Genomic DNA, 23,562 nt, shown 5'->3' with positions numbered 1-23,562 from the left:
GACGTTCTAAAGGCCATGTCGCCCTGACGCCCTAACGGTGAAACCAGACCTCCCCCCTGCGCCTGTGGAGCAACATGCCAATGCTGCGGGGATGCGTACGCGCAGTAATCTCATCCACAGTCACTTCTTGTGAGCCATTTGGTATGTGCATTTTTCTACAGGCCAATACACCTGTTTTTTTATGTTTTTTTACTGCAGTGAAGTAGAAATTCAGCCACATACCACCTTAGGGAATAAAGGTTGCCAAAGTTTTTTCTTTATATATATATATATATATATATATATAGGTAAGTAATGACAATGGAAAAGATTTACGCCCCAGAATGCAAAACTGAAAGAGTTTTAGCCACTATACATTTAATCTAGAAATTACGGGTGTTTAAATATATGCATCTAATATTAGCAAAGGCTGTAGGAAAGAATAGTTTGTCTTTATTTAGAAAATATTGATGTTTTGCTTGTTAATTTTCCTGTTGGAATAGTGTAGACACACCCAGAGGTTCTGGTGCTGATCTGCTTTCAGCCACCCCTAAGTGTACATTGGTTATTGCCTGGCCACTAGAGACTGACACGGGAGTGGATTTTCACTCCTGTCCCGTCCCACTCCCACAGAAATAAATTATGTCCCGTCCCGATCCCGGGCCAGAGTAGAAATCTAAATCCTGTCCCGTCCCACTCCTGGTGAAATTACTCCCGCTCCCATCCCGCATGACTCCCGCACCCGCACCACTCCTATTCTTGTTGTTTTTGAGCGCGGGTGGAAAAACTCAGAGCGGAAGCACTGTTGGTTTTTGGGTCGTGTAGTTTTTTTGACTCGCATTATAGTGTAGGCTTCAAGGAAAAAAACTACAAAATGGCGGCGCCAGTACTGGATTTTTTTTCTTTCTATTTTATCAAATTTTTTTGGGCATCGATCCTAGTTTTTTTTTAGTTAGAATTGGTTTGCTCCCGCTCCCCTCTGCTCAAAGTCAAAGTCAAAAGTCAAGTCAAAAAGCCTTTATTGTCATTATATTCTGCGACAGATACAATGAGATTTGGGACTTCCATAACAGCTACCGTGAAATAAAAATAAAAATAAAAAATATCTAAAAAATATATAAATATATTAAAAGGAAAAGGAAATGTAAACAGTTACAAAATATATATATATATAAATATATTAAAAGGAAATGTAAACAGTGAAAAGCAAATGTAAACAGTGAAAAGGAAATGTATGAAATGTCTGCCAGGGAGGGGAGAGGGCGACCGATAATCCTCTGCGCTGCCTTTATCACCCTCTGCAGCCTCTCCCTGTCGGCAGCGGTGGAGCTGCCGAACCATACTATGATGCAGTAGGTCAGCAAGCTCTCGATGGAGGAGCGGTAGAAGGCCAGCAGCAGATCGGAGTTGAGGTTATACCTTCTGAGGATTCTCAGGAAGTGTAACCTTTGCCGGGCCTTCTTGATGATGGTGGTGATGTTCTCTGACCAGGTGATGCGGTCAGAGATGTGGACGCCGAGGTATTTGACGCTGTGAACCCTCTCCACCTGCTCGCCGTTGATGAAGAGGGGAGCTGGCTCAGGGCTGTGCCTCCTGAAGTCTATGATGAGCTCGTTGGTTTTCTTGGTGTTCAGAGTCAGATTGTTCTCTGAGCACCAATCAGCCAGCTTCAGGACCTCCTCTCTGTAGGCGGCCTCGTCGCCCCTGGAGATGAGACCGACCACAGCGGTATCGTCGGCGTACTTGATGATCCGGTTGTGGTTGTGGATCGGTCTGCAATCGTGGGTGTAGAGGCAGAAGAGGAGGGGGCTCAGCACACAGCCCTGTGGGGAGCCGATGCTCAGCGTGCGGGTGGAGGAGATGCTACGTAAACAACCACACAAGCCGCCTCTCCCGAGCCTGTTTCTCTCCAACGCCAGATCCCTGCTGCATAAAATGGACGACCTGGATTTACACCTCACAGGAAATCGCTACGTCCGGGACTGCTGTGTGTTTATCATTACCGAAACTTGGCTTAACCCGGACATTTCCGATGCCAGCATGCAGCTAGCCAGCCGTTAATGTTTAATCCTGTACCGTCCCAATCACGTGATCGTTACTAATACTGACTCCCATCCCACGGGAATCCTGTGACCCGTGGGATTCCCCAAAAAATGTCAGTCTCTACTGGCCACCCCTATAAACATTTTCTGGTTACGCCTCTGCTGGTGGATAAGGCTGTTATTCAAACTCAGGAATTTTTTAATTTCTACTTGTAAAATTGTGATCCATAACTCATAAATTTGTGTGCCGTACTGGTGAATTTGTTATTCTTCCTCGAAAAGTTGGGATCTGTACTTTTGTATTTGTGATTTGTACTCATAAATGGTAAATGGCATGTACTTATATAGCACCTTTATTCAAGTCAGGAGACTTGACCGAAGCTCTTTACACTACATTCATTCACCCATTCACACACACACTGATGGTGGCAAGCTACATTGTAGCCACAGCTGCCCTGGGTCTCACTGACAGAAGCGGGGCTTGAACCGTCAACCCTTCGATTTCAGGGCAAACTCCTACATCCAACGCCACTGTCACCCCAGTATGTTATCCATACTTTATAAATTTCAGACTTTTTATTGTAAATTTGTAATGCATACTCAAAAAATGTGTTGCACATTTTTTATTAATGTTTTATTTGTAGAGGGTAGGGTACTCTAGCCAAACTGTATTTGTAGAGCTGTAGTGCTACAGAGTTGTAACATCAAAGCTTCTAAATTTTAACTCTCACACATCTTACATTTACAGTACATTTAGGTACATAACAGCACATTACACTTCAGACACATACATTTTTTTGACATAAATCTTACCCATAGAAATCACTCTTATTGTGAAGACAATGATGTATTTACATGTATTACAATAAATAGGCATAATTTGAGTATCTGTAGTATTTGCGGCGCGCTAAAACGATTAATCCTGCAGAAGCTTTGCATCCCATTGTTGTCACGTCAAATTAAGTCTATGCAAGTCAGAGTGGGACACCTTGCTGTTGAAGACGCTGGATACTTGGATTTTAGGTTTTTAACAGACATAACAGAAAAATTAACCTTTTAAGGTTGAAGCTGAATTGTTAGTGTTGTTATAGCATTTCCAGGTGGTGTAAATGTGAAGAGATGTGAAACGCTTGAAGCTTTTCTTTTTACGTTCTCTTCACTCTTGCAGAAATGGCCATTTGTAGAATAATGCCAAATATTTAATGATATTTAAATGTTGAAAGGACTGCAGATGATTCATATGTTATACAACTTGAATTTGCAGTAGTGTCTACTGATCTATATTTATTCACTGGATTTCTGTGATTGCTGTGTCATATACCAGCCTTATGTTTACATTTGATCACCATGTTTACATTTTATCACTGCTGCTTACATTTTATTACTCCTGCAGTTTAAAAATGGAAATGTCTTCAGAGCTGTACTGCGTGAAATTTCTTTTTGTATACATTCTGTGTGTACAAAACGACAATAAAGTCTGTCTATGTCTAAGTCAAGTCTAAAGTGAAAGGTGGTTGGTAGTACACGTTGCTGTGAAGTCACCTGCCGCCATATTGGTACTCCCTATTTAAACCAGTCGGAATGTAAACAATACGTTAACTACAGCATAGAAGAAGAATGATGATGGGGCTTAAGACTTTTAAAATAAAGATACATTCATAACTTTGATACGCACCTTCTGATAGACAGATAGATAGACTATGCAACTGTCAATGGAGAGAGAAAAACTGTCTATGTTGGATAATGAGGATTTTCTTCCTCTTGGAAGGAGCTCAGCTTTTTCATCAATAATTTAATGAAGTTAGAAGGGAACTTTTATTTTATTATCTTACAGCCTATTTTATTTCAGACAAACAGGTAAAGGAAGAGTGTAGAACTGGGTTTAAAGGAAAAGCATAGCTGTGTCTCCTTCCTGTAGCAATGGAAATTGTTAGGAATCCAGTTTGTGTGTGTTGTTTTCGTGTTTTCTTTTTCCACCACTAGATGGTGCCCTGTCCTCGTTTGGGCCTCCTCGCACACCTGCGGCTCGTTGGGTCTTCACCAGAGGAGTATTTGAGCAGTGGGCTGTCACTACCTTGACGCCAGAGTGTTTGCCAGTATTGGGTACTCTAGCCAAACTGAGAGGGTCGGATTTATCAAGATCCAATTTTGCGTGCAGTAATTTGCGCTCGCAAACTGGAATTTTGCGCGAGGGGCTGAACCATGGTTTGCGGGTGATTTAACAAGAGCAATTGCGTAACTGGTTGCAGGTGCAAAACTGTTGGAGACGCCCTATTTAGATGATGGGTTTGCGCATTTTGTGGTTTGCGGCAAAGTAGTTTGTAGTTTGTGCAAACTAGTGCATTAAGAAATTTTAATCTTACAGTGACACCCCCACCCCCTCCAAAAAAAAAACAGGTGTTTTGTATTGGCCTGTAGAAAAATGCACATACCAAATGGCTCACAATGGGACTGTGGATGAGATGACAGCGCGTACGCATCCCCGCAGCATTGGCATGTTGCTCCACAGGCGCAGAGGTCGAACGTCGGACAGCACTTCTGAAAAACGAGATTGGGAGATCCCAGATGCAAAAAAGTGCAATGTTGCAAGGAGTTTTGTGATATCCGGGGTATTGCGCGGGTCCTCCTTGTGGCTGGCTCCAAATCCATTCGGAGTTCCCCCAACAGCTTCAAAATGGCAATGCTGGATAAACGATATTTTTTGATGATCGTTTCCTCGTTCATTCCAAAAATATTCACACGGAGTGAAAAAATGCGTTCTCTGCGTCTCCTTGCTTCATTTCGATGTCTCCTTCTTGCGACAATAACCGCTGCCATGTGTGCGCAATTACGCATACAGATCATTTGCACCTTCTTTTGAAACATGTTAAATATAGAGTCAGATACCGTTAGCAAAATTGCTTTCAGGTTTGATAAATCACTTTGCGAGTGCTAAATTAATATATTTACATGTTCTCCTCCCACAAGACGCACTTTTGCGTGTAAACGCCCCATATTGCATATTTATTGCAGAAAAAGTACTAAATGGATAAGAGGCGCTATTTAGCACGTTTTAAAGACCAAATCCTTTTAGCACGCTGTTGATAGATCAGTTTGTACATTTTTTAGCGTGCGCAGTGAAATAGCTCACGTTTTTATACACGCAAACCTTTGATAGATCCGGCCCAGACTGTTTTATACCATCTGTAGATTAGCAAGTTAAAGGCCTTAAAGGCTCTTGTTCTACTTACTGTGACCATGATGAGCAGAGCCAGCATCATTCCCAGCATTATGTACAAATTATTGGTCAGTCCTCCAGCCCACAAAGGACCCAGGATGGTAGCCAGGCCTCCAACCGAGCGCCGAACACCTTGGCTAAACCCTTTTAGGGAACAACACAAAAAAATTCCAGTTTCTATTTCTCTTAGGAGGTTTTATTGTTTACTTTTTGGAAAATGAAAATCTATAATCGATAGCGTGTAAATCTAGATGGCAACAATGAGCAAACCTTGTGTTTTCTCTGCAGTGACTTTGGAGAATAAAGACACCTGAGACACGGCCACGAAGGGAAGCCCCAGGAGCTGCAGAAAAACTCCCACGATGAAGGCTGAGAGCTGCCATTCATATCCGCCTGCAAAGCATGAAGAAAACGGTGAAATACAAAAAAACACATCTATGAGTTCCCTGTTTATATCTTTGGGAATAAAGCACATGTTTTTTTCTGCCTCTGTTTTTTATTTTTATTTCAGCCAAGTGTCAACGATCTGAGCAGAGTAACAGCCAGACTTCAGTTACTACCTCTCCCCTCACCTCCCACCCCTCGGTTTCTAGGTTTGCCTCCACAAACGCTCTGGCTCCTTCACAGAAAGCTCTGTCTGCGAATGAAACCGCTGCCAAGCTGGCAGTCACTCATTCCTGTTCTGTTGCCTTGCATCATGCACATGCTTGTATGAATCTGTGCCCACTCAAACGGTTGGATGTTCCTGTTTGAGCTGAACGTCTGTAATCACATGATGAAAAGACCATTTCCACAAATGAAACTGGTTCCCTCAGAGCTCCACTGCTGGAAAACAGGTACGGTATCTGTCTGCCATAAGTTTGATGCTTTTGTTTGTTTAAGTGGAACTGCAACAAATGGGGAACAAATGCAGGCTACGCTCTAACAAATAGCTTTTTTCCCTTTAATTAGGTTACTGTAATCCTGTTAAATGTACCCAGGCTGTACCCGGCTCCAGCACCTGTCACTGTTAATCAGAGCGATAAACGTGACGAGATGCAACAGACGCAGGCCAACATGAACACACAGGATCCAGCCTGCCTTTGTGATCACCACCAGAGCCTGAATAATGTCATTTACAGAACGCATTCATTTCATCTGATGGGTTACCCAACGTGACTGGGCTATACTCTGCACGGCCACACACACACACCCACACACAGAACAAAACAGCCGGCTCAGAAACACAGACAGTGCATTTGTGTGTTATCATGGGCAGGTTAGCACCTCTGGGCTTGCAGAGGAAAATTAGGCACCAGATACAGGCGGCGGAGCAGATGACCAGGCCCACGGCCAGAACCACACGGTCTGCAACCTTGTTGCTCAGCCAACGCACGAAGAAGAAGCCCACGATGACCTCCACCCCGCACAGGCTGTACATCAGGCTGTTGCCCAGCTCGCCGAAGCCGAAGTAGCGCTGCGTCAGAGGGGTCACCATGGTCTGCAGGTTTTTAAAAGACAGACAACCAGGTTAGATCTGGAGGAAATTCAAAATAAAAAAACTGAAAAATTAGCTCAAACAGGATTGCAATTTAAATTAAAAGGTGTTAAAAAACAATGAATCCCCCTTTAGAATTTAGTGTTTTAAGTATTTTGTGAAACTCTAAACCAAAACTATGGTTTTTTTTTTCAAACTTTAAGAAATATTTTCATAACTTTTGTGATTATACTATTTGAATGACCCTTCTGTCATGGCCTGAGGGCGTCTGTATCACTTTCACCTTAGAGAGAGGTACTAAGCAACTCTGAGTAGGGTGGCTGTTAACCTGACTCCGCCAGATGGATTTGCTCCGCATATCCATCTGGAAACCTTCCGTTGAAGTAATTTTGGGAAGGGGCGAAAATACTGGTTAGCTGATTGGCCTATGTTGGTGATAGACGGGCCAAATAAACCAATCAGATCAACGAAGCATATGACGTACTAACAGAGCGACGACGAAAACACAACCACATGCCAAAACTAGTCGGGAGAAGAGTAAAAACATCTTTTCCTCTGAGAAAAGCCTCCAGAGCAGTGTTTTGCTCTTCTTTCAGTGAAGAAATACTCTGTAATTCCGATAAAACTTGCTCGATAGCCACGCTAACGCTAGTTTCATCGGCTGAAGCCGCCATGTTCTTTAGACTGAACTGTCGCGCTTCTCGTTGCGTCACACCTCAACCCGCCTCAAAGCCAACACTGATTGGACGTTCGTTTGGTGAACGGATCCAAATTTTCTTTAACGGAGAGTCTCCAGACTGATCTGCGAATGAAACCTTGAAAGCTTGCGAGATCAGGATGGTCTCACAAGGCTAGGTGGCTGTAACCCTGACACACAAATCATCTATAAATTTATGCCATACATCCCCTCCCCCTCTCCCCGTTCGTCATAAAGACGAAATCCACCAAGTAAAGATTGGTTGAAAAGACATTGAAAAAATGACATCATTTACATCCAGACAACATCTACATTTGGCTGAAAAGTGAAAGGTTAAAAAGCCGTAATTTTCAGATTGTTGAAAAGACGTAGAAAACTGGGCTTGCAACGTCTTTTCAACGTCTATTATTAGACTAAAGTGAGACAAAAACCAGACCAATAAAACGCAGCACAATTTTTAACAACTATTTCTGGACGAAATCAAGACAACAATGGACCGGCCAGATTTAGCCTAAAAATCAAGCATTAATGCCTCTAAGGTTCTGTTGTACCACAAAAAAATTATTTTTTTTCACTCTCCGAGTGTTTTTCATGAATTTCTTATAGAAGCACTTTTGTCATTTTTCTTAATATATTCAGGCAAGTTGGCGTTTCTTTTTATTACATTGATATATATTTTTGCCATCAAAATATTTATATATTTTGATTTTCAAAATATAGTGCCCTATAAAGGGTCAACCCTTGCTTGTCAGCCACCTAAAAGGGCAAGAAAGGCAAGGATGGGGTCAATCAGAGAAGGCCTCTGGAGAGATTTACAGCTCATGTAGAGATTATATTGCCTACATATGTATTCGTATTAGCTTTGTTGTTCTATCAAAATGTAACTTTTTATATATAATTTCTGTGGGTTTCAGTGGGAAAAAAAAATCTGTTGTTGACAAGACAACGAAATCATGGTGTTCTGGTCACACGAGACAATAGAAATATTCTGTCCAACATCCAGATGACCTTGTGGATCACCCTGAATGTAAACAGACGGATCTGAAAGCGTGTCTGTATTTGAACGGTGGCAGATGGAGCTGGTGTGGAACAGGAGTGATGTGCTCTGGTGATACGATCATCTGAGGACGGAGGCAATTAATGTGATGTAGATGAAAATTTGCCAACAGGCTGATGTTATTAACAGGAGAGGGGGAAAGATAGACAGACTATGCAGCTGTCAATGGAGAGAGGAAAACTGTCTATGTTGGATAATGAGGATTTTCTTCCTCTTGGAAGGAGCTCAGCTTTTTCATTAATAATTTAATGAAGTTAGAAGGGAACTTTTATTTCATTATCTTACAGCCCATTTTATTTCAGACAAACAGGTAAAGGAAGACTGTAGAACTGGGTTTAAAGGAAAAGCATAGCTGTGTCTCCTTCCTGTAGCAATGGAAATTGTTAGGAATCCAGTTTGTGTGTGTTGTTTTTGTGTTTTATTTTTCCACCACTAGATGGTGCTCTGTCCTCGTTTGGGCCTCCTCGCACACCTGCGGCTCGTTGGGTCATCACCAGAGGAGTATTTGAGCAGTGGGCTGTCACTACCTCAACGCCAGAGTATTTTTCAGTATTGGGTACTCTAGCCAAACTGAGATTAGCTGAGTCTAACCTTTAGCCTTGTCTTTCTGAGTCTAAGCTTGCTTTGTCTTTGTTCTCCGGCAGGAAGCCTTCCTGATCCACTGGTTAAGCCTGGACCTTCTACCCCCCTGGAAGGATAAACTGAGTCACAACTGAGCTAGAGGAAACCTCCACTTGATCCGCTCAAGTCCTCTTCAGGAAAACCCAGTGACAGTCCGCTCTGTTGCTCCTCTGGACCCAACGTGAGTCTGCCTGTCCGCCCTCCAAAGAGTACTTTCATCTCTGGATAAGCCCCCACAAACTGGATCCAAAGATTAACCAAGAGTTCCCCAAACGTGAGTGCTTCTCCTGCAAATTACAAGCCTCGGTCTTCAGCACTAAGTAATATTTAAGTCGCACTCCCCCTACTGGTCCTTTTGAAAATAGCACTGTTGTAAACACTGACACACTCTGGAATAATGCACCACAGTGTGACTTTTCCTTCCAGAGTCAGCAGAGGAAGATACCTTGTTTTGCCCGATTATGAAAGACCGGTGTATCCTATGTAGTCTTGAATATCCCATGATTGATTTTGAGTCCAAGCAAGCCGGTTGCTCCGTTCTCAGAGGAAGAAGGTCAATGGCACAGAATAATGGGGAATATTGGAAGTGCAGTTTAATATAATACAATGATGTGAATAGTTCCATCTAAAAATGAATGAAAATTGTTTTTTTTTTTATGGTTATTTAGTCAGATATGTCGCAGGTAATGTTTGGTTTATTGAAATGTTTTATCTGTCCCTGAATTGTATGTCAACCGTCATGGTTGCTAGGCGGAACAAGGAGAAGGCTGGATCTGTTTGAATCCATAGCCAAAACCCTTCCGTCGTCCTTATCTTCAGAGACCTGGAGGATGCAGCCTCTCAAATCAAACCCATTATCTGACTTCATATGAGTTGGTATCCGACTCCCCCTAGTGGTCAGATGCTTTTCCATTTTGAGACACAACTTTCCAGCATTTTTTTAAACCAGTTGATTGCATTGACTCATTGACTTGAATGCAATCCCTCACATTAAGCATGCTTGTAGCGACAGTGGAGAGGAAAAACTCCCTTTTAACAGGAAGAAACCTCCAGCAGAACCAGGCTCAGTGTGAGCTGCCATCTTCGGATGCCGACTGGGATTTAAGAGACAGAAAAAGAGATACAGAAAGCAGCTGTAAAAGGCGGCCCTGTTGAGGAAACACACAGCCAGGCAGACGAGCTCCGAGCCAGCTCCCATTTCAGAGGATGAAGAGAGCACATCCAGCCAGTCACAGTCAGAGAAACAGGACTACACTGGAAAACAGGCCAATCTCCAACATCTATACACAAAGGTGTTGATGGCAGTAGCACGGCTGACATGTCAAAACATGCAATCTAGAAAAGGCTACCTTCAAACCTAAGATAATTGGAGCAGCTTTGCTGAAGAGAAGTGGGACAAAATCCCTGCTGAGAGGAGCAGAAGTCTCACTGACAGCTACAGGAATTGTTTGATTGCATTGATTGATTCTTGGGTTGTGCAGCAAAGTATTAAGTTGGGAACCATAATTTTTGTCCAGACCTGTTTCATGAGATTATTTTTAATCATTCTCCTAAAGCATGGTTGAGAAGCAATGTCTGCTTTGTTTTTTATTCATTTATATCTATTTTTTTATTATTAGTTTTTTATCATTGTAGTTATTTCTGTGACCATTGTTGTTTTTTTCTTTCCAAAGCAACAATGGAAAATTTAATCCAATCGTGCGCCAAATCAAATTAGGTGCCCGCACGTGGATGCACTGTGTATACTGTATATATCCCATTGACCTTTTTCTTTTTTGGCCCCTTCTTTTTCTCTTTTTGACTATTTGAGCTGATGTAACGAGTAAATTTCTCCACTGTGATCTCAATAAATCAATCAATCAATTTATATTACAACGATTTTAGTTACCTTATTTTACTTTTACTGTGTTTCTTTTGTTTTTGCTAATTCCAGAGTTTGCATTGATCATATATTCGCTGTGCATTTACACCATATTGTTGAATAAGATTTGCTTTTGTGAGTATAGAAGCAATTTTTCCATTTTCAGTTAAATCTTACAATTGAAATTATTTAGTTTGATTTGCTATTTACAGTTGGTTTTTTGGTTAGTAATTCATTTAAATATTTCATAAATTTTAGCTTGGGATGTGGGTGTTTTACAGTATAAAAGGGAAGGTTTTAGTTAGCTCATTATGCACGTGGGTGGTCAAATTTTTTTTTTTTTTTTACCATTTTTCAGTCTCAATCAGTCAGCTAATCAAATAATAGGTGCAGGAATCAGAGTGAGAGCAGTAACAGAATCGTGCGAAGCCTGTATCCTGTCTTTGTATAAACGGAGAATAAAACAAGCAAAGAACTGGATATTGACCCTTTTTTTTTATCTTTTTGGACTGCATAAGCCAGAATCAATGGTGCATCAGGTGACTGTCTGAGTTAAACTCACCTTTTGCTTTTATCACCTTTAAGTCTTAAGTTTTTTATTTATTTATTTTTAGTTTTGTACAAATCGTCACTTCAGTAAGTATTTTGCTGAAAAATGTGTCTTTACTGATCCACGTGTGCAAACAGCAGAAATGTTCCAAAATAAAGCTGCAATAAAAACAAAAATGTCAACTAAGGGATCTTAATACAAAATACAGTTTTCAGATGTGGCTTATTGGATGTTTAGAAAATAATATGATATTATCATTTTACTTTAAAGTTATGCAGTACTTTGTTTTTATTTGTCATATCAAATCCCAATAAAATGAAAATGGATGGTTGATTATAACCTCATCTGTGCTGGAGACTCTGGTCACTCTGCTTCAGAAGGTGAACAAAGAAAAGAAAGAAAGTAGATTTTCCACTTGAATAAAATTGGACAAAGAACAAACGCAATAAATAAATATATAAAAACAAAAGTTAAAAGGAAACTTGCATACATGTGTTTGTAAACTGCATAAAGCTCCAGTGAAATCTAATCAGAGAAAGTCCGTTGTAGAGTTTACCAGCGAAGCGAAGCGTTTCTACAGACATCATGTGAAGAGGACTCGATGTACTGTGACTAAATAACTGTGTGGCCTCCAGAGAGCCACTTATCTGGGAGACAAATAAAAAAAAAAGGTTTCATTATACCAGGATGAATGAAGACGGGACTCTGGTCAATGGAATAAGGTCGTGTGGTATAATGAGTTTCCGAGTGATAAGCACATTAGAATAGGAGATAATGGGTTTATCATAGCGAGTGCTTACTGTTTAAGCCTGAGAGGGCAGTATTAAGGTCTAGGGCTTCTGTAATTGGTCGGCTTTAGACTCAAATGTTTGGTGTCCATCATTAAAGTCGGCTGACTTCCAGGTTTTGCGTTGTTCAACTATTATTTTTCCCAGAGGGAAATGACATATTTCACAGCCGGGGATGAAACTGAGAGAGGCAGATTCAGGCATCATGAGATATCATTTTCACACATGGATTGGCCAGCACAGAGCCACAACCTGAACTCTATTGAAAATATTTAGGATGTGCTTGAGAGGACTTTACATGGCAGTCTGAGTCTCCCGTCATCAGTGCAGGGTGTTGGTGAGCAATCGATGCAAGTCCAAAAGGATATAAATGACTTTGGCTACATGAGCTAATTGAAGACAATCACACTGCCAGCCGTACAGTGCTTCCCCCTATAGATTTTCATTGCACTTTTTGTGCTTTTTCTCAAACATTTTTAACTTTCTGACTTGTTTTGGTTTGTAAAATAACTCCAAATATCAAATAAAGATGTAAAGTGTGTTTAAAAACCAAATCAATGTACAAATCAGTTTCATTTATTTTTCTATTTGTTGTCAAACTTGAACAGCCAGTATTTTAGTGTTAATATGGAGTGAATTTTGATCCATTATTTTTGAGAGCAAGGAACATGTTTTGTAAATGGAAATTTGAAGAAAATAAAAAATAAAAAATAATGCAAAAATTAAACTTTAAAAAGTTTTAGAAGTACCTTTGCTTTTTTTCTCAGGTGTTGTTTTTCAAAAAATTCCTTTATTTTTCCCCCATATTTTATTTTTTCAAATGTTCATTTTTTTTTTCTCCAAAGTTCTACTTTTCATAATTCATTTTATAATTGCATCCTTTTCAAATTTTATTTTCTATTTTTAGAAAATAAAAATTCTAGAATATTTTATATTGTCTTCCAATTTAATGTTGGGTTTTTCTCTAGAGTGAGGAGCAAAGAAACATTGCTATTGGTTTACATTTGCAACAATATTTTTATTGGACAAGACCAAGCATCTGTACTGGGCTTGAATTAAAGACAATTTGAACAGTAAAATGCAAGTTGAAAATAAAAGTATTAAGAAAAACAATCTAAAAAAGAGAAGTTTTAAAAAAATAATAAATTTGAAAACATAAAATTTGAAGAAAAAAAGAAAATACAATCTGAGTAAAAAGTGAGTTATATATATTATTTATTTATTAAATTAGTTTGCATAAGCGGGTTTTCAATTTCTTCAATTTCAATTTCTGCATTGCATTTTCTTTTGAAATTACCATTTACAAAACATGTTATTGGCTTCCAACTATAATGGAATAAATTCACTCCATATTTTAGTTAATTAAAATATACATTAACATCTTTACATTCAATGGCCCTATTTTGATAGGATTCTGTCTTGATATATTGGCAAACTTTATTGCTTTTACAGTATTTGCAACGTATCCTATCAGGAGTTTTGTTCTTTTGTAGATTTCATATTCATGGTAGAAAGTGATTTAAAAAGAATCCATTTATCAGTGCCTTGGCGGGCTGGATAAAGGTGAAGGACTCAAACAGAATCAATAAACTCTTAAAAAAGGCTGAGTCAGTTGTAGGGGCCAGGCTGGCTCCATTGGAAGTGGTGTAGACGGTCTCAGAAAACCACACAGCTAAAGATTACTGCAGCAACAAAGGGTTAAGGAGCGCCATAATGTCTGCCTGTTGCCCGCGGCTGTCAGAAATCTAATTTAGACGTAGCCTAAAGATATGTGTGTCTTAGACCAGTCGTTTTTCAAAATGGAGTTAGGAGGATAAGGGGCCCTCAGAAAGCTGCAGGGAAATTAACAAAAATAATACAGAAATCAATACATTTTTTTCATCATTATCAGATAATACAATTATTTTATCATATATTTTTTTGTAAAATATAACTAAAAACTTAGATTCATATTGAGTTAAAACTGAACCTTTACACTTGCCTAACTGTGTAAAAAACATACATTGAGAACCACCTTGGCCAATGATGTACTGAAATGCCTTTTCCCCTCTGCAACAACCTATCTGTGTAAATCTGTTTTTTTTTTTTTTTAGGCAAGGCAAATTTATTTGTATAGCACAATTCAGTACAAAGACAATGCAAAGTGCTTTACAAGATTAAAATATAGGAAAATAAAACAGAATCAGAGCAAGTAGAAGAAAAAAATTACATTAAAAGCAGTTGGACCAAAGAAAATTAAAAAATTAACTAATGATGTTTCAGTTGAACTGTTTAACTAGAATAGTCGAAGGCAATCCTAAACAAATGTGTTTTTAGTCTTGATTTAAAGGAACTCAGGCTTTCCGCACTTTAACAGTTTTATGGAAGTTTGTTTTAGACAAGAGGAGCATAGGAACTAAATGCTGCTTCTCCATGTTTAGTTCTGGTTCTAGGTCTGCAGAGCAGGCTGGAGCCAGAAGACCTGAGTGGTCTGGAGGGTTGATACACTGATAGCAAGTCTGTGATGTATTTAGGTGCTAAGCCATTCAGAGATTTATAGACTAACAGAAGTATTTTAAAGTCTATTCTCTGAGATACAGGGAGCCAGTGTAAGGACTTTAGAACTGGGGTGATATGCTCTACTTTCTTAGTCTTAGTGAGGACATGGGCAGCAGCGTTCTGGATCAGCTGCAGCTGTCTGATCCACTTTTTAGACAGACCTGTGAAAACACCATTGCAGTAATCGATTCGACTAAAAATAAACGCATGGATTAATTTTTCCAGATCATGCTTTTAAAGGTATATAGTCATGTTTTATGCCTCTACATAAAGAAAAAGTTTGATCTTGATAAAATAAGGTTACATACTGCCACCATCCATCCAGAAGATGTTTAGATGGTCCTTTTCGAGCCTAAACAGAATTCCAGCACAGTGTTCAATTAACTAACATGAACAGATGTGGCGCCATCTGCTGGCAGCACTGCAGAACTAACAATAAGCCAGACGAAGACTAAAGAGAACCTGATCATTCTGCAAGGCCCTGCAGAAAAGAGACAGCTCAGAGTGGTCAAAGACAGACAGATATTAGTAAAATAAATCAATGTTCAGGTGACTATTTAACTTTTAACCAATCACATACCTAACAAATGCAAACAGAGACACTGCATCAAGATAAGAACCAATCAATCTGTCAGGACTCCTGTTTTGTGTCTGGGTTTTCTGTGTTTGCCTTCCTTCACCCACCAGGAGGCGCCTGGTTCTGGTCCGCCTCCTCACACACCTGCTGATGGTTTCCTCGTTAGACGGAGTGTTCTTAAGCTGCTGACTGCCACTACTTGGAAGCCAGAGTGTTTGCCAGTTTAGGGTACTCTAGCCAAGCTGAGTTTGCTGAGTCAAGCTGAGTTTTTGTCAACCTGAGTTTAACTTTGTTTTGTCTTTGCCTCTTGGCAGGAAGTTGTCCTGCTAACTGGATCTCTCGGACCTTCACACCCTGGAAGGATCAACTGAGCTTCAAACTGAGCTGGGATTCAAACAGGAGGTTTGGATCCACTTTCCCCAAGAGATCGTTTGAGCTTCACACTGAGAAAGGGATTATTCTCCACTACGACCCATTTAAGTATGGCAAGAAATCTGAGAGGCAGTCAGTTTCTCCGTTCTTCAACAATCAACCGCATTCTGGATAAAACCTGTTCCGCCCTCCACCGAACTGGACAAACACTGGAACCACGGCACACAGACAGGAGTCAAGGATGCAACAACTTCTGTAGAAACGTGAGTCGGAAAAGAAATCCTCTTCTCCAAGTTTCACGAGTCTTATTCCTCACAGAGGCCGAACTGACCACTGTGTCTTCCCCTCACTTTGCAGTTCCGGTTGAGCAGTGTTCAGAGCAACACTTCCCTCTTTGTTTTACTTCTTCAATAAAACCCGTTAAACCTTTCCCCTGGTCCCTCTGTTCGGTTTTCTGCATTTTTGGGTTAGTACTTCGTAACATCATGACACATTCTAGCTATATATTCACAGTTCCTTTTCCTTTGCCACGAAAAAAGCTGCTGCTTTTGCAGAGATGGCAAAAGTACTAACTTTCCGTACTTGAGTAAAAGTACAGATACTTGTGTTAAAAAATACTCTGGTAAAAGTGGAAGTACTGATTAAACTTCTTTACTCAAGTAAAAGTAACAAAGTACAGGCTTGTAAATTTACTTAAAGTATAAAAGTAAAAGTAGAAACCACTTTTTTCATGCCGTTGCCTACATTTTAAATGGATGTCTGCCAATAGGACTAGATCTCCGTTGTGTTCATTTTCAATCATCTCGTCCTCCATGCTACTATGCTAACGCCACCGCCCCCAAGCTGCAAATATTTGCCGCGAATGAATACCGCCGAATCTGTCGATTCATCTTGTAGTGGTGCGTCAAATGCAACGTAGATTCCCATCCAATTAGATTGAATTTGGTATTGATGACGTGAAAAATAATAACGGTAACTCCATTGAAATGATTCAAAACTAAAGTAACGAACCAATTTTTAAAAATGTAAGGAGTAGAAAGTACAGATATTTGTGTAAAAATGTAAGGAGTAGAAGTAAAAAGTCGCCATAAAAATAAGTAGTAAAGTAAAGTAAAAATATCAGAAAAATCTACTTGAGTACAGTAACGAAGTATTTGTACTTCGTTACTTCCCTTCTCTGTGCTTTTGAAAGCCGGTGTAGAATTTCCATCAGTGGTGATTTCTCTTTGAATACTAGGGAGGCAAAACTTCACTGCAACAAGTATGTTCTAAAATGTGCTTGATGTGATTATTAAGAATGAATCAGCAGAACACTGCGTTATGATTTTTGACTGACAGTGACCAGACAGCGTGAGACTCAGACGAGAGAGGAAAAAGTGATCATTCAGTCAGAACAGTCGTCTTGTGCAGAACTCTTGTCGTAGTTTCTGGAGTTTATTATTTCAGAGCGCTTCAAAACAGCTATTTTTGCCACTGCAGTGATGTGTTTAAACTAATGGTGGGCATAGACTTGTTGGAGTTATTATGATTTCTGTTATTTTTATCATTTTATTCATTTATATGTTTTATGTTACTCTCATCATTGGAAATAGTGTATGAAGACCATAAGACATTCAAATGTTTTGCAAGAATGCTTTCCTGTTTTTCATTTGAGAAGCACAGAAGTGGAAGTTCATAACCCCGACACCTTGTTTAAAGCGTATGCTGAAACCAGGCAAGTTCCCTATCGTAAAAGTTCCTGCTATGTCTAAGAGATGCGTAATTGAAACTAACGCCTGCTGTTGTAATGTGTTGACTGCTCAATAAAAAGCCTGGCAAGTGTTGAGCCAAGCGGAGATGCAGAGATTGATACTGTTCTCCCCTTTGCAAAGCATTTCAGGAAAAATCTTTTTAATCTAAATTATTCTCACTTGGAACTAATCTTCTGATAGGTTTGTGCTACCTCCAGAATTCAAAATATCAGGTGTACTTTTTTATATTTGGAAAATCACATGAGTTCATCTTCCTACTCAGTGATGGGACTAACGGCGTTTAAAGTAACAGCGTTACTAACGCTGTTACTTTGTTTTAGTAACGAGTAATCTAAATAATTACTTTGACTGTAACTATAACGCAGTTACCATTGCAGACACCCCGTTACTGCCCGTTACTCAGGTCGCAACAATGAACCTATTTTTCATGATAGGACTCGTGCACACCTTGTCATGAGAGAGGGGAGGATGAGAATGGCTGATGTATAGTGAGATTCCGTCTGTCAGTTGGGTAGGTGGGTGTTTCTGCTGGTGGGTGTTAACGTACAGCACACACAGAGAGATGGAGAGTGAGGATGACTGCAGCAGCAAAACAGCGTTTTCCAGACGGAAATACCGATGTTACGTCGAGCTGCGTTTCCCCATAAAATACGGTTTCCTCTGCATCTCCGCACAGCGCAGGCGGCACGAATCTCCGCAGGAAACGCGCATGCTCGCTAAAGGCGCGCAGCAGTCGCCCTGTGCTCGTGCCACAGGAGAACTATGGACAGCGTGAATGATCAACTGATAGCCTATATGGAGAAAGGGAGAAATCTGGATGGATGGATGGATGGATACTCTGCCTTCTCAACCTACTGTATTTTTTATTTTAAACATTATTTGATGGCCTTTGTGGCAGGGATGGAGATCCATATTTTATGTCACACACAGAGTATACATCTAGATAGATAGATGATAGATAGATGTTGCAGTATCTATAACAGCCCAAACACACAGGATTTCAGAATTAGACATCCCCAGTTATTAATTTCATATACTCGCCAGATCTGAATGCCCTGTTAAAAACCTTTACATCGCGTTCCCCCCTGATGTCATTTACGTTGAGTTGCAATAAATGCTAAACTCTCTGCAGGTTCTTGTCTTTGTCGTCCGCTCTATTCAGCTGGCTTTGGAAACACATGGCGAGAAGGTGGGGGCTGGGTGGTGAGGGTTACGGGGGCAAGAAACGCAAAAGTAACGCAATAGTTACTTTTACAAGTAACTAGTTACTTTTATTGTGGAGTAACTCAGTTAGTAACTCAGTTACTTCTTGGGAGAAGTAACTAGTAACTATAACTAATTACTTTTTCAAAGTAACGTGCCCAACACTGTTCCTACTTTAGATTTTGACGAAGTTATACTTTTTTTTGCTCAATTGTTACAATTTTTTTTATTTTTCAGCAAACAATATAGTTTGCTGAAAAATATAAAAACAAAAAGCAAAACCAAGTATGTTGGGCACATCATCACAGAAAATCTGTCAAACGATGATATTTGTAGACAATGTAGATTGTTGTATGCTCAAGCTAATACCCTTGCTCGTAAATTCGGTTCATGTACTGATAAAGTCAAAGTGGAACTGTTTAATGCATATTGTACCTCTCTGTACACTGCTCACCTGTGGACTACATACAGAAAAGTCAACCTGCAAAGGCTGCAGGTGGCCTATAATGATGCTATGTGGTTACTGTTGAAACGTCCAAGATGGTCCAGTGCAAGTGAGATGTTTGTCACAGCAAGAGTCAATACCCTACAAGCTGTTTTACGAAAGTTAATGTATAAGTTTATTTGTAGGTTAAATGCATCTGAAAACTATATTATTTTGTCACTTACTGATACCACACGTAGTGCAATCCGATATCAGTCTAAGCTGTGGAGACACTGGTATTCCTGTCTTCTTAAAGATCCTTGTGTTTTTATCATTAACTATTTTATTTTTAATGTATGTATTTGTTGGACCATGGGTCCGGAATAAAGTTTATCTATCTAACATAGTGTCCCCAACAATTCATAGTTCATAGTTAGACGAATACTAGAGTTTTAGGACAATGGTTAAATGGTCAAATTTTCCTTCATCTAATTTCTTACACAAGCAACCATGAGAGTTATTATTTCCAACGATACACCCATATACTTTTGAGAAAAGGAGAGTCCACTTTTATCAAGTATTAATCGCATTAAGGATTTAGAAAAATAAAGATTTTTGAGTCTTTCCACAGAGGGATTCACTTCTGATTTAGCCCTGAGTAAAGAGAGCAGAACTGAGCAGGACGTTTGGAAACTTTGGCTGATCGATGTACATGGATACTGCTCTCACCTCCAGCGCTGTCTGGTTGAATAGAGTGATGAACTGGGCTGTGAGGAGAACAACCACTTCCTCTCTCAGGAACTCTGTGAAGTCGAAGACAGAGAAATCAGACAGAAAAAAAAAAAAAATCGACTAACAAGTTCAGTTATAAAGCTTTGACTGGCATACGCAGAGATAAAAGTTTACTGAGAGAAAAGAAGACTTGAGCGTCCAGCCCGAGCTTGAGATAAGCATGAATTTAGTTTTTTTTTTTTCCTTCATGAAAGCTTTGGAGATAAATAGATGTTAATAAATTTCACGTCTCGGTCCCATCTTTTCCTGGAACTAAAACCACCTTATGGACGTAGCAGGGAGGAAGACGAGCTGGGCTTGCATCTAAATTTGGATGTTACCGCCAGATGGCTGGAGAAAAAGACTTGATATTACAGCGTGTGATCTGCTCTGGTTCAGAGCTCCCTATTCACTCTTTGTTCTGTTGTTTACTAAAGTTCAGACTTTGTAAACTGCTGTTTTACTCGGTGTGTGTGTGTATATATATCTATACTTGTAGTAGCTTTTATTTTGTGCAAAAACTGATCAAAACAGGTTCAAATGTTGATTTAAGTAGAAATTTTCTCCATAAAGTTACCCGGAGGATTAAATGCATTCAAAATAACAGACCAGATGGATGAATGACTCTGTTCTAACAATTAACATCTGTTTTGTACAGGGAGTCTACTTTTATAACTCTATCAGAAGAATAGATTTTTACTAAATTACTGAATATTCTGGAATTGATACCTGAAAGCTGCAGCTGATCACACAAACAGGCCAGATGCCCTCTGGCAGGAAGCTTCTTGGCTTCAGTTACAAAAAGTGTGCGTAAGGAGTGACAGAAGTTATGTTTACATACACAAAAATTTCATAATTATGTGGCACCCGAGAGGTGCGATCATCTAAAAAAGTAAAAAACCCATAAAACCAAACAGACTGCGGCGATTGTGAGCAGGGCTTTAAAAAGTTTAATCGATTAAAATCCAATAAAAAAAAAGATAAAAAGAAAGATAAAAATACAGATGGTGAAGAGCAGCAGAGTCAATGGCCCAGTCTGTTAAAAGACGCGCACTTGGCGGGTATAATGGAGGACACCGTCCACCCCAGCGCTGGATCCTCGTTCCGGCACGCTGCGCGTGTGGGCCTCTCCAGCATAGCTGGCCTGCGAGGTCACCTCCAACACGCGCCTCTCGCCAGCGTGCCTCTGCGCCTCGCTCCATGACGGGCCTCTCTGCACCCCGCTCCGGCGTGCGTCTCTGCGCCTCGCTCCGGTGCGCGTCCCCAAACCTCTCCCGCTGCTTCTCTCTCACCCGCTCTGTCCGACTCCCTCCAAGATCAGCCTTCCCATGACCGGTGTCTCTCTCCAACCAAACCTTCCCATGTCCGGGTCTGTCTCCCCAACCAAACAGCTGCCTTTTTAATCAGCGTCCCAGTCGGCACGCTGCTTGGTTGATTGGGAACACCTGTGCCGTTACTGTGGGCGTGTCCAGGTGTGAGTGGCAATGTGGCCTCCAAACAAAATCCAAACAAAAACATGCAATACACAAAATTAAAAAGCAAGCAAACAAGTTCAAAAATAAAGAAAATCCAAAAATTAGAATACATGCAATAAACTTAAAAAGGCCACATTACCACAATTAGATTGGTACGTTTCCAGGTTGCTGGATTATACGTTAATATTATACATGATTTAAAACAGTTTTTACATAAAACACAATATTTTTCCACTGAACTGTGGAAAATTATTCAACCCCTTTTTCTCTGAGTCCATCAGATGGTCTCTATGCACAATTCCACTACATCCTCACTGCAAAAATGGTCTAGAAATAAGTTAAAATGTCTTAAATCAAGCGTATTTACCATTCTTTTTAGTAGGTAAATGGGATGATTTGCAAATGGAATGAGTATTTTTACTCTTAAAATAAGATTATTAGATAATATCCACTTGAAATAAGACAATGCGGTTGCTTTTTCTTATTTTAAATGTAAATTGTCTTGTTCCATTGGCAAAGTATCTCACTTACCTCCTCAATTCAAGAACAAATGCACTTAGTTTAAGAAAAAATGACTTATTTAGATTTCCATTTTTGCAGTGCAGCTCCTTTGTTTCCTGATTTATTTTACTGGATTAACTAATTAATCCAAGTATGTCTGGCCATTCTTACTGAAGTCAGGCACCCCTGGATTAATCAGATGATCCAATGGAGAAAGACAGAAAACAAATGAGCTGCCTTAAGTTCAGGAAGTAGATGAGTTGTGCATAAAGCCCATTGCTTTTAGAAGTGATTGCTAATGATTAAAGAGAGCCCACCTGTGGGCGATCTAATCTCAGTTCAAATAAGTTGCAGAGACGTTTAAACCCAGTTGACGCTATAAAAAGATTTCCAAGCTTTAAACGTCTCAGGGAGAACTATCAGTCCATCATCTGGAACTGGAAAGAGTTTGAGACGGCTGTAAATCTACAATGACAAGTCATTCCACCCAAACTTACAGCCCAAACAAGAAGAGCACTGATCAGAGATGCAGCCAAGACACCCATGATGAGGGGAAAATCTGTCTACTGGGAAACTACCATTAGTAATTCACTGCACAAAAGTGCAGTGAATGGCTAATGGTCCAGTAACCATAGCTCTGGTGAATTTCAATGGTGAAGTCCTCTGGAAATCTTCAATAATTGTTGTTGATTGCAGATGTGTCTAGTAGTTCCCATTGATTTTGCTTGTAAAGCGGGAAGAATGGCGCTAGGCTTACCGCACCGTGACGTCACTGCTGGAAGATGGCAGGAGGGAGGGGTTACTATATTTGGGTAAAGATGGCTTTTTTGACTCAGTGATCATAGCGAAAATTATTGTTGTCATTTTTTAACTGATTAGGGCTAAATTAATTAAATCACCCCGAATGTATTAGTTTTAGGTATAAATAATGATCCACTGATTATTCCTTGCTGATCGGACTTTTTCTTTAAATTATACTGGCTGATTTTTGTTACCTTATCAAAAGGCTGCTGATACAGGCTGTGTTTTATTTCACTGTCGCCCCGATAAGGGGGGAAAAAGGATTGTTACTGTAGTTTTCAGAGGACTGCATTTTATTTCCACGTGGAGGTTTGAAATTACAGGAGTCCTATTATGCATATTGCATATCCTCAAAATAAAAATTCTTTATCGTATTTTTATAATTCCATCGATTAACGAAAACAAAATACATTGATAGTGTAATAGAATCTTAACTTAAAACTCAAATACCATACAGCAGATTAGTAACATTATGTTATTTTCTCCAGGGTGTGTTGCAGGGGAAATAATAATTTAATCATGAATGATTTTTACGTATTTAAGCCTACTTACTCAATTTGATAGTGAGCTAATATACACTTAGAGCCCATAAGAGGCTTATATAAGCCTTTTAAATTTTTCTTTCTTTTTTTTTTTTGATCCAATATGGCTTTGAAAATTTTGCGGTTGTCCCTGCTCTAGATGTATACAACTTTGTGAAAAAGTTCAAAGGGTATGAATACTTATGTAAGCCGTTATAATGTGTACATATATAGATAGATATTGCTGAAGGTGTTTTCAGAAAATAAATGGATGCACTTATATGTTCTTGTACAGAAGTGTTGATCCAGTCCTGACCTAGTGCGACTAAATAAGCTACA

General features: G+C 39.7%; 1 protein-coding gene across 1 annotated transcript in view; it reads right to left on the bottom strand.

Annotated features, from left to right (window-relative positions):
* The window catches only part of mfsd8l2 (major facilitator superfamily domain containing 8-like 2), a 50,005-nt gene that overhangs the window by 9,137 nt on the left and 17,306 nt on the right, over positions 1–23,562 (bottom strand). Inside the window, exons 7-10 of the mRNA XM_038283522.1 lie at positions 19,884–19,957; positions 6,505–6,718; positions 5,509–5,631; positions 5,252–5,382 (exon numbers count right to left, since the gene is read on the bottom strand). Of these exons, the coding sequence (XP_038139450.1) occupies positions 5,252–5,382; positions 5,509–5,631; positions 6,505–6,718; positions 19,884–19,957 (542 nt within the window). The remainder of the gene's footprint in view (positions 1–5,251; positions 5,383–5,508; positions 5,632–6,504; positions 6,719–19,883; positions 19,958–23,562) is intronic.

The sequence above is a fragment of the Cyprinodon tularosa genome, unplaced genomic scaffold (assembly GCF_016077235.1).
Source record: "Cyprinodon tularosa strain WSP-4 unplaced genomic scaffold, ASM1607723v1 ctg195, whole genome shotgun sequence".
Taxonomy (NCBI): domain Eukaryota; kingdom Metazoa; phylum Chordata; class Actinopteri; order Cyprinodontiformes; family Cyprinodontidae; genus Cyprinodon; species Cyprinodon tularosa.
The sequence above is the reverse complement of the archived record's forward strand: the minus strand, read 5'-3'. Positions and strand labels throughout refer to the sequence as shown.